The 17,052-nt window shown below is 41.5% G+C and overlaps 1 protein-coding gene across 1 annotated transcript in view; it reads right to left on the bottom strand.

Moving 5' to 3' along the window:
- si:dkey-288a3.2 (protein phosphatase 1 regulatory subunit 37) overlaps window positions 1-16,904 on the bottom strand; it is a 35,357-nt gene extending 18,453 nt beyond the window's left edge. Inside the window, exons 1-3 of the mRNA XM_039009118.1 lie at window positions 16,751-16,904; window positions 15,567-15,664; window positions 5,893-6,040 (exon numbers count right to left, since the gene is read on the bottom strand). Of these exons, the coding sequence (XP_038865046.1) occupies window positions 5,893-6,040; window positions 15,567-15,664; window positions 16,751-16,904 (400 nt within the window). The remainder of the gene's footprint in view (window positions 1-5,892; window positions 6,041-15,566; window positions 15,665-16,750) is intronic.
- Between the last annotated feature and the right edge of the window lie 148 nt (window positions 16,905-17,052).

The raw sequence follows: 17,052 nt of genomic DNA, 5'->3' as shown, positions 1-17,052 counted from the left end.
AACACCTCCCTCGGTCGTCACGGTTACGTCCCAGAGATGAAACACCAGCCAATCGATGAAGGTCACTGTCCAAGGACAGCAGGACCAAAGCCATCACCATGGAGCCGTAGGGTGTGACATTGGTGAAAGCTTTCATCTTAACCTTAAACTGTACTTGGCTAAAGGCCTCATGGTAAAAATGATTAAAAAAACAAATTAGTAAATTACAGAAATATGATTGAAGTAAATGTTATAATACCCCTCAACATAATTTATTTTTGAGAATTTTAAAGGTTAAGGTATTTGTATATCTTGCTCCTGACCAAGGTAATATTATTGTAAGGGAAAGTCCAGTCCCTTTATTGGAAGTCCAATGCTGTGTGCTGAAGGGCAGTGTTGGCCTCTTGTGGGTGACATATGGGTGTCAAACATACTGCTCCGGCCTGCGAGCCTATTCAGTCCAGCCTGTGGCTGGTGTGAGTAAAAAATGTACTGTACTGTGCAAAAGTTTTAAGCAGGTGTGAAAAAATCCTGCAAAGTCAGGGATTTTGTAGGCATATAGTCAGGTGTATGATTAAACAATTATACCAAACAGGTGCTAATAATCATCAATTCAATATGTAGGTTGAAACACAAGTATTATCTGATACAGAAACAGCTGTGTAGGAGGAATAAAACTCAGATAACAAGGTGAGTTTGTCAAAAGTCATTCACCATGGCAAGACTGAGCACGGCAACAAGACACAAGGTAGTTATACTGCATCTGCAAGGTCTCTCCCACACAGAAATTCAAAGGCAGACAGGGGTTTCCAGATGTGCTGTCCAAACTCTTTTGCAGAAGCAAAGAAACGGGCAACGTTGAGGATGTTGAGGACCACCACTGCGTAGTGGTCGGCCAAGGAGACTTACTGCAGCAGATGAAAGACACATCATGCTTACTTCCCTTTGCAATCGGAAGATGTCCAGCAGTGCCATCAGCTCAGAATTGGCAGAAAACAGTGGGACCCTGGCACAGCCATGTACTGTCCGGAGAAGTCTGGTCAGAAGTGGCCTTCATGGAAGACTTGCGGACAAAAAGCCATACCTCCGACGTGGAAACAAGGCCAAGCGACTCAACTATACACGAAAACACAGGAACTGGGGTGCAGAAAAATGGCAGCAGGTGCTCTGGACTGATGAGTCAATTGAAATATTTGGCTGTAGCAGAAGGCAGTTTGTTCACCGGAGGGCTGGAGAGCGGTACACGAATGAGTGTCTGCAGGCAACAGTGAAGCACTCCTTGCAAGTTTGGGGCTGCATTTCTGCAAATGGAGTTGGGGATTTGGTCAGAATTAATGGTCTCCTCAATACTGAGAAGTACAGGCAGATACTTATCCATCATGTAATACCATCAGGAAGGCATCTGATTGGCCCTAAATATATTCTGCAGCATGACAACGACCCCAAACACACAGCAAATGTCATTAAGAACTATCTTCAGCGTAAAGAAGAACAAGGAGTCCTGGAAGTGATGGTACGGCCCACACAGAGCCCTGATCTCAACATCATCAAGTCTATTTGGGATTACACGAAGAGAGAAAAGCACCTGAGGCTGCCTAAATCCACAAAAGAACTGTGGTTAGTTCTCCAAGATGTTTGGGACAACCTACATGCCGAGTTCCTTCAAAAAGTGTACCTAGAAGAATTTATGCTGTTTTTAAGGCAAAAGGTGGTCACACCAAATATTGATTTGATGTAGATTTTTCTTCTGTTCACTCACCTCTGCATTTTGTTAATTGATAAATATAAACTATTAACATGTCTATTTTTGAAACATTCTTACTTTACAGCATTTTTTCACACCTGCCTAAAACTTTTGCACAATACTGTAGAATACAGTTGAATTCGGAAGTTTACATACACCTTAGCCAAATACATTTAAACTCAGTTTTTCACAATTCCTGACATTTAATCATCGTAAAAAGTCCCTGTCTTAGGTCAGTTAGGATCACCACTTTATTTTAAGAATGTGAAATGTCAGAATAATAGTAAAACGAATGATTTATTTGTCACGCCCTGACCTTAGAGAGCCTTTTTATGTCTCTATTTGGTTTGGTCAGAGTGTGATTTGGGGTGGGCATTCTATGTTTTGTTTTTCTATGATTTTGTATTTCTATGTTTTGGCCGGGTATGGTTCTCAATCAGGGACAGCTGTAACCATACGTAGGTAGTCCTTTTCCATCCTTTCTTTGTGGGAAGTTAACTTTGTTTGTGGCACATAGCCTTAAGCTTCACGGTTGTTTTTGTATTGTTTATTGTTTTGATTGCGTCATCCCAATAAAAGGAATATGTACGCTGAGCAAACTGCGCTTTGGTACTCTTCATTCGTCGGCCGTGACATTATTTCAGCTTTTATTTATTTCATCATATTCCCAGTGGGTCAGAAGTTTACATACACTTAATTCGTATTTGGTAGTATTGCCTTTAAATTGTTTAACATGGGTCAAACATTTTGGGTAGCCTTCCACAAGCTTCCCATAATAAGTTGGGTGCATTTTGGCCTATTCCTCCTGACAGAGCTGGTGTAACTGAGTCAGGTTTGTGGGCCTCCTTGCTCGCACACGCTTTTTCAGTTCTGTCCACAAATGTTCTATAGGATGAGGTCAGGGCTTTGTGATGGCCACTCCAATACCTTGACTTTGTTGTCCTTAAATCATTTTTCCTGTTACTTGAACTCTGTGAAGCATTTATTTGGGCTGTAATCTAAGGTGCAATTAACTCTCATGAGCTTATCCTCTGCAGCAAAGGTAACTCTGGGTCTTCCTTTCCTGTGGCGTTTCATCATAGCGCTTGATAGGTTTTGCAACTGCACTTAAAAGAAACTTTCAACAACAAAGTTCTTGAAATTTTCCTTATTGACTGACCTTCATGTCTTAAAATAATGATGGACCGTCGTTTCTCTTTACTTATTTGAGCTGTTCTTGCCATAATATAGACCTGGAATTTTACCAAATAGGGCTTTCTTCTGTACCCCAAGTTGTCACAACTGATTGGCTCAAACGCATTAAGAATGAAAGAAATTTCACAAATTAACTTTTAACAATTCATTAAAATGCATCATATGTGACTACCACATGAAACTGGTTGAGAGAGAGATTGTCAAGAGTGTAAAGCTGTTATCAAGGCTAAGGGTGGTTCCTTTGAAGAATATCAAATATAATAAATATTTTGATATGTTTAACACTTTATTTGGTTACTACATGATTCCATATGTGCTATTTCATAGTTTTGATGTCTTCACTATTATTCTAAAATGTAGAAAATAGTAAAAATAAAGGAAAACCCTGGAATGAGTAGGTGTTCTAAAACTTTTGACTGGTACTGTATATGTACACAGTCCCTTCAGAAAGTATCCACTCCCCTTGACTTTTTCACATTTTGTCGTGTTACAAAGTGGAGTCAAAATGGATTTCATTTGTCAACGATCTACACAAAATAATCTGTCAAAGTGAAAGACAAAGAAAGAAAAATATGATTGGAAAATTAAACAATAGTTGATGAGATAAGTATTCAACCCCCTGAGTCAATACAATACATGTTAGAATCACCTTTGGCAGCGATTACAGCTGTGCGTCTTTCTGGGTAAGTCTCTAAGAGATTTGCACACCTGAATTGTACAATATTTGAACATTGCTCTTTCAAAAATTCTTCAAGCTTTGTAAAGTTGGTTGTTGATCATTGCTTGACAGCCATTTTCAAATCTCGCCATAGATATTCAAGCTAAGTCAAGACTGTAACTAGGCCACTCAAGAAAATTCAATGACGTCTTGGTAAGCAACTCTTGTTCTTAATCTATTCTGTTTCTTTTTATCCTAAAATACTCCCTAGTCCTTGCCGATGACATGCATATCCATAACATGATGCAGCCACCACCATGCTTGAAAATATGATGAGTGCTATTCAGTGTTGTGCTGTTGGATTTGCCCCAAACATAACACTATGTATTCAGGACATAAAGTTCATTTCTTTGCCATATTTTTTGCAGTTTAATGTTAGTTCCTTATTGCAAACAGAATGTATGTTTTGGAAAAATTGTATTCTGTACAAGCTTCCATATTTTCACTCTGTCATTTAGGTTAGTATTGTGGAGTAACTACAATATTGTTGATCCATCCTCAGTTGTCTCCTATCACAGCCATTAAACTCTGTTTTAAAGTCACCATTGGCCTTATGGTGAAATCCCTGAGTGTACAAAACATTATAAACTGAGATTTCCATGCCATTGACTGACCATGTGAATCCAGGTGAAAGCTATGATCCCTTAGTGATGTCACATGTTAAATCCACTTCAATCAGTGTAGATGAAGGGGAGGACACAGGTTAAAGAATAATTTTTAAGCCTTGAAACATTTGAGACATGGATTATGTATGCGTGCCCTTCAGAGGGTGAATGGGCAAGACAAAAGATTTAAGTGCGTATGGTAGTAGGTGCCAGGTGCACCGGTTTGTGTCACGTTCAAAAGTTTCCCATTTGGATCAAGAATGATCCACCACCCAAAGGGAACATCCAGCCAACTTGACGCAACTGTGGGAAGCATTGGAGTTAACATGGGCCAGCATCCCTGTGGAACACTCTTGACACCTTGTAGAGTCCATGCCCTGACAAAATTAGGCTGTTCTGAGGGCAAAAGTTGGGTGTGCAACTCAATATTAGGAAGGTGTTCCTAATGTTTTATATAATATATTTTTTGGGGGTATGGGGGTTTTAGAGGGGAAAAAAGCGATGGATAAAGTATTATTTTTTGCACATTTTGACAGTGAGGAAATACAATTAATTGTAAGTGCGGCACTCTGGACCTCGGTGAAGACCAAATGCGGGGCAAAATGAGTTTAGCATCTCTGGTGAAAGACCTGATGCCTGGGGAAATAACTGTTCTGAGGCCTGGTTACTGGTCCTCATACCTGGCTACAGAAAGTCCTAGGTAGAGAGGATAGTGTCTCTGGCCACGGTGACGGTGTGGATCGGTGCGGCGGTGTGTAAAGTGACAGGCTGAAGATTAGGACATCTAATCCCGGGCCAGTCCCACTGTGAGGGTCACGGGGCCAAAATCTGCTCCTCCGCTCCTTGTCCTCCGTCATCTGTTCCTGTTGGCCACGGCCGAGCATGGACAACACCGAGTGCACACACATACACACACGAAATACACACAGACACACAGAAACACATATATGCAGTCACGCACACACACCCACACACACAGGAGATACTACTGAGCCCTATCAGGCCATGAGGAAGAACTCAGAAATAACAGATTGTGTGTGTGTGTGTGTGTGTGTGTGTGTGTGTGTGTGTGTGTGTGTGTGTGTGTGTGTGTGTGTGTGTGTGTGTGTGTGTGTGTGTGTGTGTGTGTGTGTGTGTGTGTGTGTGTGTGTGTGTTTATATATACTTGTGGGTACCAGAAGTCCCCACAAGAATAGTAAACAAACAAAAATGTTACCAAATGGGGACTTTTTTTAAGGTTAGGTTTTCGGGTTATTAAGGTTAGGGTTAGGGAAAATAGGATTTTGAATGGGACTGAATTGTGTGTCCCCACATGGTTAGTTGTACAAGACTGTGTGTGTGTATTTGTACATGTTTCGCTACCTTATCAGGACCACAATGTCCTGACAAGTCACCAGAATGTCCTGACAAGGTAGGAAAATAAGAATATTTTGGAAAGGTCAGGACTTTTTTTCCCATGTCCTGAATTTGTTAAAATGCTATTTTAGGGTTAGGTTTGGCGTTTGGGTTTAAGAGTTAGGGTTAGGGGTTAAGGTTAGAGTTATGGAAAATAGATTTTTGAATGGGAACACATTTTTACTCCCCAAAAAGTCCTGATAATTCTCTAAAACAAAGCTGTGTGTGTATGTGTTATGCATACGTGCAGGGCATACCAAGCGTGAAGAGGGGTCTGCCGCTGAGGCAGGTGCTTTGGAGGTGTAGCACGGTGAGTCTGCTGCTGAGGAGGGCTCTTGACAGGACCTGGGCTGGATACTGTAGCAGGGCCACGTTACACACATCCAGCCTCAACAGACACACACTCTACAGAGAGACAAACACAAGGATCTCATCAGAGAGAGGGGGAGGGCGGGGGACAGAGGGAGAGAGAGAGAGGGGTGGGGAGATTGAGGACAGAGATAAAGGGAGAGAAAGTCAGCAAAACTTTGAGGGGATGGAAAAACTGAGATGGAGGGAAGGACAGGGTATGACAGGGACAGAGAGCGAGAGAGACGTGTAAGAGAGAGTGAGGGTCTGAGATGCTAGGTTATGGACTGGCCTCTGTACCTTACTTCTGATCAAACACTTCCAGAACCTGTCAGAAAAAGATGGCAGGGAGGGAGGGAGGGAGGAGAGGCTGAAGGGCTAGGCCGTGCCCTAAGTGTGGACTGAACTCCCTATTCTACCTCACCTTCAAACACTAGAGGAAGAGGGGAATGCCAGTAAGGCAAAACAACACTGACTGACAGAATGAGAGAGGTGGAGAGAGTGACAGAGCGAGAGTGTGGCTGAAGGGCTAGGCTGCGTCCCTGGTGGGGACTGGCCTCCATGCATCACCTCTCCTCAGCAACCACTAGCCCGTCTGAAGGAGGAGAGGAGAGGAAGAATATCAAAAAAGGATGAGAAGAAAACAGTCCTGAGTGACGGAGGGAGAGCGGCAGGTCTGGGGGCCATTGTTAGTCTCCATCCCCCCCGCCATCTCTCCGTCCGTCTGGTCGGCACATCAAACGTGTCCAGATTTTTTCTCCCCTGCTGCATCCTCCATCTCTCGCTCTACACCAAGGTGATTTTGATTGATCTTGAGTAATACTGCCTAAGAGCCGGCTTTTGGTCTCACCCTTGAAGTCCATTTCACCACGAGGCAAAACCTCACCTCTCTTTCATCTAAGAACTATCACTAATTGAACAAACATTGAAATAAATGTATACTATAACTATCCGATTCCATCTAGCACTCTGAAACTCTAAGGAATGGTAGAGGTTGTCATCTGGGCTTATTTTGTCATTGGCAAATGACTTATAGATCCCTCATCTGTTTGCCTATCTGTCTGTCTCTCAGACACAGTCAGCTAACGTAAGATGCTTGGGAAGATTTTCCCTGCATACTTTGAGTCCTGCCCTGGGCCCTGAGAGGTTTATCACCCCAAGGACACGACCAGGCTGGCAGGCAGGCCTTCAGAAATAGCATTTGGGATCTGCAGGATCATTTCTCCTGGCTCTGCTAGCTAATCAGATGCCCATGGTAATGAAGTCTGAGGTACTGACTGGGGGGTAATGGCACGTGCGTGCGTGCGTGCGCGATTGTGTGCATGCATGTGTGTTAGCTAACAAAGCTAGGCAGCTTCTCTGGGAACTGCTGAACTTGAATATACTTTTTTGCCCTCAATACTCACTCGTCTTACTTCTGGAATACATTCCCTCCTATAGTATGTGCACTCTCTCACCCCTGGCCTAAATCCACACATAGAAACACATTACACTGAACTGCATGTACCTGCTTTATCAAATGAGAGAGGGCCTTCCAACCAGATATCCCCATGCTGGTGTTGTCAGAGATGTCAAGATGGGGGGTAGATTCATAATACAAAATCATATCCAGCAAGGATGATGCTCCCTGGAAGAAAAAAAGAAAAGGGAGCGAGGTTTAAATTCAACAGCAAAATAGTAATGGAGTTCCCAGTTCCTTTGATGGAGAGTAAAATCCGATACACAGGGACAGCTGAATACAAAACCCAATTGGAAAGTAAAAATGAAAAAAATAAAGTTTTTGCTCATAAAACTCACATTTTCCTCCAGCTCTGCCGCTTGCAGATTGATGAAATCAAAGCTCAGTGATTTCAGTATGACTTCCAGAGCCTCGCAGGAAAGGTGGTCTAATCGCTCACCTGAGTAGGGAAAGCAATCAAACAGAAGATAATTGGGACTGTTTGCTAACAGTCAGATTGCCATGTCCCCAGTCAGGAGTCAATGTTATTTTGTGATTGGAATTTTAGGAAACTCAGGGAGGCTAGAGCACACAAAACAACCTTCCCCTCCTACCCCTCCTTAAGAAAACGTAAATCATCTCTTTATCTGTGCAATTGTTTACTTTCTGAATTAAAGTTGTACAGTAAGCTCTGAGAGAAGAAAAGCGTCTCCGCATATTATGTGACTGGTAGTTAGTGCACAGTGTGATGCGACGACTCAGAGTTAAAAGGCGAAAGACGTTCTCTCTCTAACAAGATCCCATCCACTGTCCTCCTCCCTCCCTCCCAGTCATGAATCAAAGGGTGTCTGATTATTCAACACCAGATGACTTTTGAACAAAGAGAGAGACTTTGATGGCCGCAGCATCAGACCGCCTCTCTTAGAGGCCCTAGCTCCTTCCTTCCTTCCCCTCATAAACTCTTATCTCCATGACCGCGAAGGGAGGGAGCAAACAGCACATCGCTGTCTCACAGCTCACACACATCCTCCTTTATTTCTCATTAGCATAATCATTTGTAAAAATAAAATAAAATACATGTTTAAACAATAATCACTTAACTGTACCGTAGGAACAGGGAGAACCGCAAGGAAGGGGAGGAACTGAAATCCCCTCTATCTAATCCCCTCTGTGTTGGGGAAGATAATAACTAATGCAGGGTGTCATCAACCCAGTGTGATGTCATCAGTGCGTGACAACTGAGAGGGGGGAACAAGATGACCCCATGTTGGAATCACACATCCCCACTGGGGTGGCAGCTCTCCTGTTACACTCATCAAAGGGGGGCAGGGGTTAACCCCCAACTGAAGCTTCACAACATCAGAGGAGTGATTAACTTCTACTGGTACTGTAAATGTATGTTACAGTAAACCGATGGCTACTTAGAAATAATCTGTATAATGTAATGTCTTTCGGGCTACTAACTTTCTAGTATTGTAATATTGCAATCTTACACTGTTATAACGGTTGTAATAGTCATTCGTGTTACACTCAACAAGCACCATACCACTCACTGTATAAAATATCATATTAATCATACCCTATGTCGTAAATAAAGTTAGATCAAACATTTCACATTAGCTTACCTTTCAAATCCAGACATGGGGCCCTGCCATTTAAACTGGTAACCTGCTGATGGAGAGAGAAAATGTAGCATTTCTCATTAACATAAACAATACAGTTAATGTACCCCTCTAACACGAGGCCTCTGCATCCCTCCATGGCTCTCTGACTTGTTTGTTCAGAGTTAGAAGCTCCAGCTTCCACTGCCACCACCACAACAGCAACATGAGAGCATGAATTATGGATTTCACACAGTTTACTATTGATGGCAACACCATGTCCTAATTAACCAGTGTATATTAATTAGCAACAGCTGGTCATCTGTTGAGGCGTTCATTTGCCAAGCCACTGTTCCACATACATCTAATTTGACTACATCAATCTCCAAAAGGTGACATAATTGTGTGCATTGTGGAAATTGTCGTCTTTTATACTCCTGACAGCCAGAACACAACAGCCAAGGAGCGAAAGAGAATCCCTCCTTACATGCAGATGAAAAAAGAATGTGATAGCATGTTCCCTCGTCTACCCCCCCCCCCCCCCCCCCCCCCCTCTCTCTCTCTCTCTCTGGAAAGAAAGGTATGCGATCATTTCAACTGTTTCTCCCTCACATCAAGTGGAGGAACCGAACGCACGCCGTCTTCGTTTTGCCAAATCCCACTGTGTGAAGACGCCACCGGCTTATTCTCATACACTGCCTGTTTTATTTCATCCTTAAATATGATTCGTTGTTGAAGGGACATGAGAGCACAAAATACCTTGAAGGAATGATTTCCTATATTTGTCTGTCTAGGAGCAGGGAGGAGAGACAATAGACCCCTTAAAAATGTTCTCAGCCAGAACCAAACTACATTAATCAATATAATATAAATAAATTACACTTTGTAAATAGAGGCGTATTATTGGTTATAATTACACATTTCCTTTGAAATGATCAGTGTGCAGAAACACACCAAAACAATACAAGGAATAACGCAAGACACATGAGTGACGTGTCACATTCGCCTAAAAAGAACGTACAACACATATTGTGTCAAAGACAATGTTGGCGGCAGAAAAGGCTACACACACACACACACACACACACACACACACACACACACACACACACACACACACACACACACACACACACACACACACACACACACACACACACACACACACACAGTCTAATAGGTTAAAGCCTGGAATGAACAGCATCATGTAGGCCTACTATGCCCTGAAACAGTACTCCCTCTCTGTCTGTCTCTGAAATGTGTATCCCTCTGAGAAATATCCATATTTTATTTATAGAGGAACCACCACCACAAAACAGAGCATGCATATCAATTTATTAAAACCCCTAATATAACATTATAGCAGTATGAGTTATGATATTGTTCTACTTTATGATAGCATCTCTTCTGAGTACCTAGCAGAATATCCTGACGAGAGGATTTTATTGATGAGCAGGAGACATGAAAGTATTATACAGTGTGGTCGGTCAATACACTGTATATATTCTGTTTGGGATAGAGTACAGAGATGTGACAAATGTCTGTAAAATAATTTGAGGCTGTGCAACCACCGGCCCACCCCGCCGATCACACAAACAACCACACAAGTGCAAGTGCACCCCCCCCCCCCCCCCACACACACACACACAGAGTAGTTGCTTTACTTTCATCTTAATGAATTTCTGAACTTATGAGCCCCCTTCCTTTTCCCTGTTGCTCTGCTGCTGAGATGTGCTGCCTAGCGTGGAGGAGAAAAACGAAGGGACCGAGTGCCAAACCTATTGATGTACCAGGAGGGAGAGGGACAAAATGAAGGGATAAAAAGAAAAGCTTTCCCTCTCCCAGGCAGAGAGGGATATGGTTTATAAACTTGACTTCTAGCGAAGTCATCTCTGGTGCATTTGCCATTCATCACTCAGTCGTCGGTCCAGGAATCCCAGTCCCGCGCTCTGCCTTTGTATTAACAAATGTTTCACTGCAGCTTTTTTTTATTTTTTAAACTCATTTAATTAGTTGAAAAAAAAGTAGTTTTTTTTCTGAGCACTTTTCTACAGTTAAAGCTCTTAGGGGTTAAAATCACCAGCACATTTTCCATTCAGCATCTTTTCTGTAATAAAGGATAAATTATTTAAAATAACACGACCTTTTATCTCACACCCTTTGAAGGCAGCAAATAAAAAATGTAAATTGGGAGCGAATTAATATGCAAATGTATTCATTCCCAGTTAACAATTAGCAATTAAACCTGCAGTGTCTAGAAAGAGAAGAGACAAAATTAGTAACTTCATTTATCATTAAAAAAAAATGTAACGTACAGTACACAAAATTCTAATTGACTTTGAAAATATTTCCCACTGTCTTTCTTTGTTCATCTGTAATGATTTTGAAATGTGTGATAGTACATTTGGTAACATTATTAATGAGTCTTCGTGTAAAGTACCTGTGTATTGTATCCCTAAATGCTAGATGTAAAATATAATGTTTATATTCACCACCTGCCTCTGCATGCTTCCGCTCTTCCATGTGTGTGTGTGTGTGTGTGTGTGTGTGTGTGTGTGTGTGTGTGTGTGTGTGTGTGTGTGTGTGTGTGTGTGTGTGTGTGTGTGTGTGTGTGTGTGTGTGTGTGTGTGTGTGTGTGTGTGTGTGTGTGTGTGTACATGCGTGCGTGCGTGTGTGTGCCTGCGTGCATGTGTGTTTTTGTGGTGTGTAGCAGAGCTAAAAATATCATCACAAATACCATCTCCATACTACAGAAAGCACAGCATCAGCCAGGTCCAGAGGGGGGGGGGTCTTTGTGTGTGTGGTGTGTGTATCAGTAAAGTCCAGAGGGTGTGTGTTACCACACATTCAAGTTTTTAAAAAGTCTGCATGGGAAGTTATTTAGACTGGATGATGTTTAGATGTTTGTGAGTTTGTATCGTATCGCTGGGCAGACAGAGGGTTATTGCATATCAGAGACGCTGTGCTTTTCTGATGGATGATGAGGTACAGGGCTCAGAGAGAGAGGGAGAGAGAGAGACAGAGAGCACAGGAGGGAGAGGGAGAGATGGGTACACACAGACAACAGAATTGACTCAAATGGGAACCGTTTGGTTTGAAATGTAAGCTATTTAAAAAAACCTATGCCTGATCTCTGGATATGTCAGATCTTATCAAGATGGTGCTGCTGCAACAGCAATATTACAACTGCAAATTAATTCAATAATCACTAATACTAATACTGCTGTTATTCTAAAATAGGAGTAATACTACTTATATAACATTTTTGGTTACTTATAAAATCCCTATCTATTTCCCAAAACTTTCAAAGCTATTTTGTCCAATGTTGAATGTATTTGAATTAAACCAAAATGAACCATATTAGAGGGCTCCCGTCAAATTAAAATGTGTATTGAGAGGAGGCACCGATCCTTTCACTTCTAAAAAAGGATGTTTTAGTGAAGGTTTGTTTGAGCATTACCAAACTACAATCTTGAGTGTGAGCCTGTGTAGGTTCACAATGGCCTCCAGCCAAGCTAAGGAAAGGAAGCACTCTTCTCTTCAGGCTCTCACACTCCTGCGTTCAGATAGCTGTGGTTAGGGCATTGCCCCAGTAAGCGTCACCTCTTATCACTGTCTGTGTTGTAATGAGCGAGGAGACATATGTCCGGTTCCCCTGTTTTTTTTTGTTGATAAGCCTGCATTCAGTCGGAAACATTCAAATCCCTTTCACCTCCCTCAGCTTTTATTTGCATCTGAAGCACTAACAACAGCCTTGTAAATAGTGCAACACTTACTTAGTGACATTTACCTCTCATCTGCCTATTCTCTACACCTGGGGAGACATAATAACAATAATTGAATGCATTTAATTGTTTTAATGTGTTTCTCTTTAGAATTACACGAGGCGAGGAAGAGAGAGAGAGATCTCTGTGTGCTGTGAGAGGCACACTGGCTGGCAGCAGCCAAGGATCATGTTGTAATGCTACCGTACCGTACTGTAGGTAGGCCGCTACAGCAGAACAATATTACCGCTAATCAAGATAATGAGAAACCAGCAGGGTTTGCATCTAATGCACAAATATTTTTTCTTGTCTTTAAATTCCTTAGGGGGGGGGATTTTTAGGGATGGATTTAGCCACACACACAACAAAAACGACATTTCTGTGAATTAAACCTTGTGAATTTAACAGTAATAGAATATCACGTTGGCAGCTTTGCACCGGGAGGGATAATTCATCCTTCAATAAATAGGGAATTTATGTCGAGGTAACTGATTTCTCCTCAGTCCACTCAACTGAAAAATCTGCAAGAGAAATAACCGATATCTATTCATTAAATGATTCAACAACAAGCAACTAATTCCTAGCTTAGGCTACTCCACCTGGTGCCTACAACCCAGAGAGAATACTAAATCCTATATAGGTCATTGTGATTTGAGTCTTATAGTATTTTGGAATCATATTAAATCATTTCTGAATTTCACCCTTGTACTGTAGGTGAGACCTCCAAATGAATACAGGACAATAATAAAATTGGAGGTGCTTTTGAAATTAATGAACATAAAAGTAAACAAATCATACTTTAAAGGCCAAGTGCAGTCAACATTCGGTTGTTCCTGTGTTTTGTATCATATTGTACAACAGTTGATGAAACTAACACTGTAAAAGTGAGAAAAAATGTCTTCAGTGTAATTTCCTGATCGTTTCTGGTTGAAAATATAATCTGCACAGGACCTTCTAATCATCAGATTTGCGTGGGCGGGAGTTTCAGCCTCAATGATGACATCACCATGCAATAAATTGGTTAATCGACCAATTACAAAGAGAGTTCCAAACCTCTCAGCCAATAACTTCTAGTTTTAAGTTTCCCCTCCCCACTCAGACCACTCCCAGACATTCCAGCAAAATTTTTGCTTGAGAAATAGTTTTTTGCTAAATTTGAATGGAAATCTATTAGAGTAAGGTTCTTTATTGATACAAACATGGCTGCCATTGGTCCATTCAAACAAAAATTACAACAGTCCTTCATGTCAAAGTCAAGTGTCTCAATTTGAATCTGAATGATTCCAGCATTTTGAAAAGTTAACCTTTCTACCCCATGCCTAAATAGGGCTTAACTATGTTGATAGGACTTATCAGAATTATGTAAATAATCACAGGATCTAACCCAGAAAATAAAGCTTCATGAAATTCCAGACTTCAGAGGGAAAATGAAATGAAAGCGTAAGAGAGTCTGTGTTTAACTAAGGAAGCCCAGGGCCCTGAGCTGAAACCCATTATTGTTTATGAAGATGTAACCAAAAGCAATACTGTTTTATCCACTTAAAACATTTCAAAGAAACAGCGAAAGCCCACGGGTACAATAAAAGCTTTAAATAGTCTTCAACGGCCAACCTCAGGGGGATTACCCTGCTGAAAATACCTAATTTAATAAATATGCTCTTTAAGCTCACACTCTCATTTTGCATACTCTTATTATGAATTCACTCTCAGCACTCTCTCTCTCGGCTAAATATTTCTCCTCTTAGCTACTCCTTAACCATACATATTTTACTCTTTTAGGAGGACCACCTACATTCATTTTGAACGCAATTGGATTCATTAGTGCGTCCAACATAATACAGTGTGGGAATGTGTGAGTGTGTGTGCTTAATATAAGCACTGCTAAGTCTCTAATTTCCAACAAAGAATTCTCCTTGATCTAATCTTACATTTATGCAGGAGGGAAACTGATGTTCTTAACATGGCTGGTCCAAGTATAATAAGTAAGTACATAAAATAAATTATACATGTCGGAGTGCGTGTGTGTGTGTGTGTGTGTGTGTGTGTGTGTGTGTGTGTGTGTGTGTGTGTGTGTGTGTGTGTGTGTGTGTGTGTGTGTGTGTGTGTGTACACCCGCACTAGCCCATGTTTATTTGTTTTTGTCTACAGCTGTGCTATTATTTACAAAGCCACTAACTTAAATCCAATGTAGTAGTTAACCTGCTCTTAGCCTCTTGTTTGCACAAGAGATGCAGTTCTAATTTTTTTGTGCAATAAGCCTGATTGAGGCTGATTGAACGAACTGATCCAAATTACCCTTGGAATTTTAATATGTGCAGTCACACTGTGTGTCTACTACTGTGCGTGTCTGCTATAAAGCCAAGGGACCACAGTATCTCTGCCTATCTGTGGTAAAATCTTGTCTTACTTTACAAAAAAATGTATCCTGTCACCACAAATCAGTATAGTCAGAGATTATTCATATCACTGGGTATTATACCGATATGAACTGATCATAATTGTCTTTCTTTTTCACTACTAATGTGCCACAGTGCAACATGTGCTGTATACTGTAAAAAAAATAAAAAATAAAGATTATTTGGGGATTATTTTGGGAGGGTTAAAACGACCCCATACCAGGTTTCAATTACTGGCAAAAATGGGTTGAAATAAAAGATTTTAGGGACAATATATATGAAATATGGCTTTGAAGCAGTCTTGGTTCTAGAAGCATATTTTCTACGGATGTACCATAGAATTACATGAAACTAATCTTTTAATAGGATCTCTGTGGAATGTACCTCAAGTTGTTCCAGAATCTTGGGTTTAGGTTCCACCTGGTGCTTGTCGCAGCTCCTCTTGTAGGCCTCAATTACCTCTGCCAAGGTGAGGCTGTCAACTAAAATAGAAGAATACACTCATTACCCACCTTAATGTCTCTCTGTCCCAATGAACTGGGAGCTCCCACTCCAAAGTGCTTAGGCCATATGGATGGTAAACTGTCCCACATCCTAAATGGCACCCTATTCCCTATTTAGTGTGCTACTTTTGACCAGGGCCTATAGGGCTCTGGTCAAAAGTAGTGCACTTATAGGTAATAGGGTGCCATTTTGGATGCACCCTGTACACTTCTGATTGACTGACTGTGGGGAAGGGAGAAGATGTCAGTCATTTGGAAGTGGGAAGGGCAGAGAGAATGCGTATCTGCCTTATAAATCAACCAATCAAGCGATCAAATTCATCCAAGAGGCCTTATGGAGTGAGCCTAGCAGGTGTAGCTAGGCCTATAGGACTTGGAAACACTTGACTCACTGACTGTCTCAAACTTGATACATCATTTCTGTCACACTAAAGTTATAACGCTCACAAACAATGTATTTCACACCACTTATCACTAAAACCATAACATGATAATGGCCTCCATAGTCATTCCAATGGTTCTGTAAACATCATGTAAGTATATCCAGAGAATGACAGCTCCCTCTAAACCAATAAAAACACTTATCTTGAATCTGATTAGAAAAGTGTGTGTGTGTGCGCCTCAGGATGCTTAAATCCTTGCCATTAATTAAAACATATCTACAGTAATTAATTAATTTACTTCAAAACATTTAGGTCACTAGGAGATACTGCTGCGATTCTGTGTTGGTTACCATGTTTATGCAAATCACTAATAAATATAGGAGGGTGGGGAATCAGGGAGGGAAAGAGGGGAGGACCAGAATATAAATCAGGAGACTTGATCTTGAGACCATGTAAAATGTCAAAGTGTCCAATGAGCGGAGTATGAAACTGATTAGTGCTAGGTCTACCTTACATCAATCAGCCCTCCACACTACACAGAACAACATTAGCCTATGCTGACTGGCCTATACCATACCTACGTGCAGATTCTAAGTGGGCCTATATCAATCACTAAAAGTTATCCCTCCCTTATTCCCTCAGAGCCATCAAGGGAGAGATGAGGTAGAGGACATCAGCTCACCATTGATCGTGTCCTTGCGCTCAGCGAAGCCTGACACTATCTCCTCATCCGGAGGGAAAGACACATGCTTTTCACCTTTACATTTCTTTGGGCGCCAGGACGGAGACGGGGATGAAGTCTCTCCGTCATTATCGCTGTCACTGCGTCTAGTCATCGTTCGTTCCGCTTCCAAACGTCCAGTATGAATATCCCGGTTGGGGAGGATATTTTTTGGATAGGGGCGCAATTGGATTCGAGTCACCAGAGCGCTCCGAGTTTTATCCGTTTATCGTTGGACATCTCAAGGGCCATTCTTGTTTTAT

Source organism: Salvelinus namaycush, chromosome 15, assembly GCF_016432855.1.
Source record: "Salvelinus namaycush isolate Seneca chromosome 15, SaNama_1.0, whole genome shotgun sequence".
NCBI lineage: Eukaryota > Metazoa > Chordata > Actinopteri > Salmoniformes > Salmonidae > Salvelinus > Salvelinus namaycush.
This window is presented reverse-complemented; position numbering and strand designations above follow the sequence as displayed.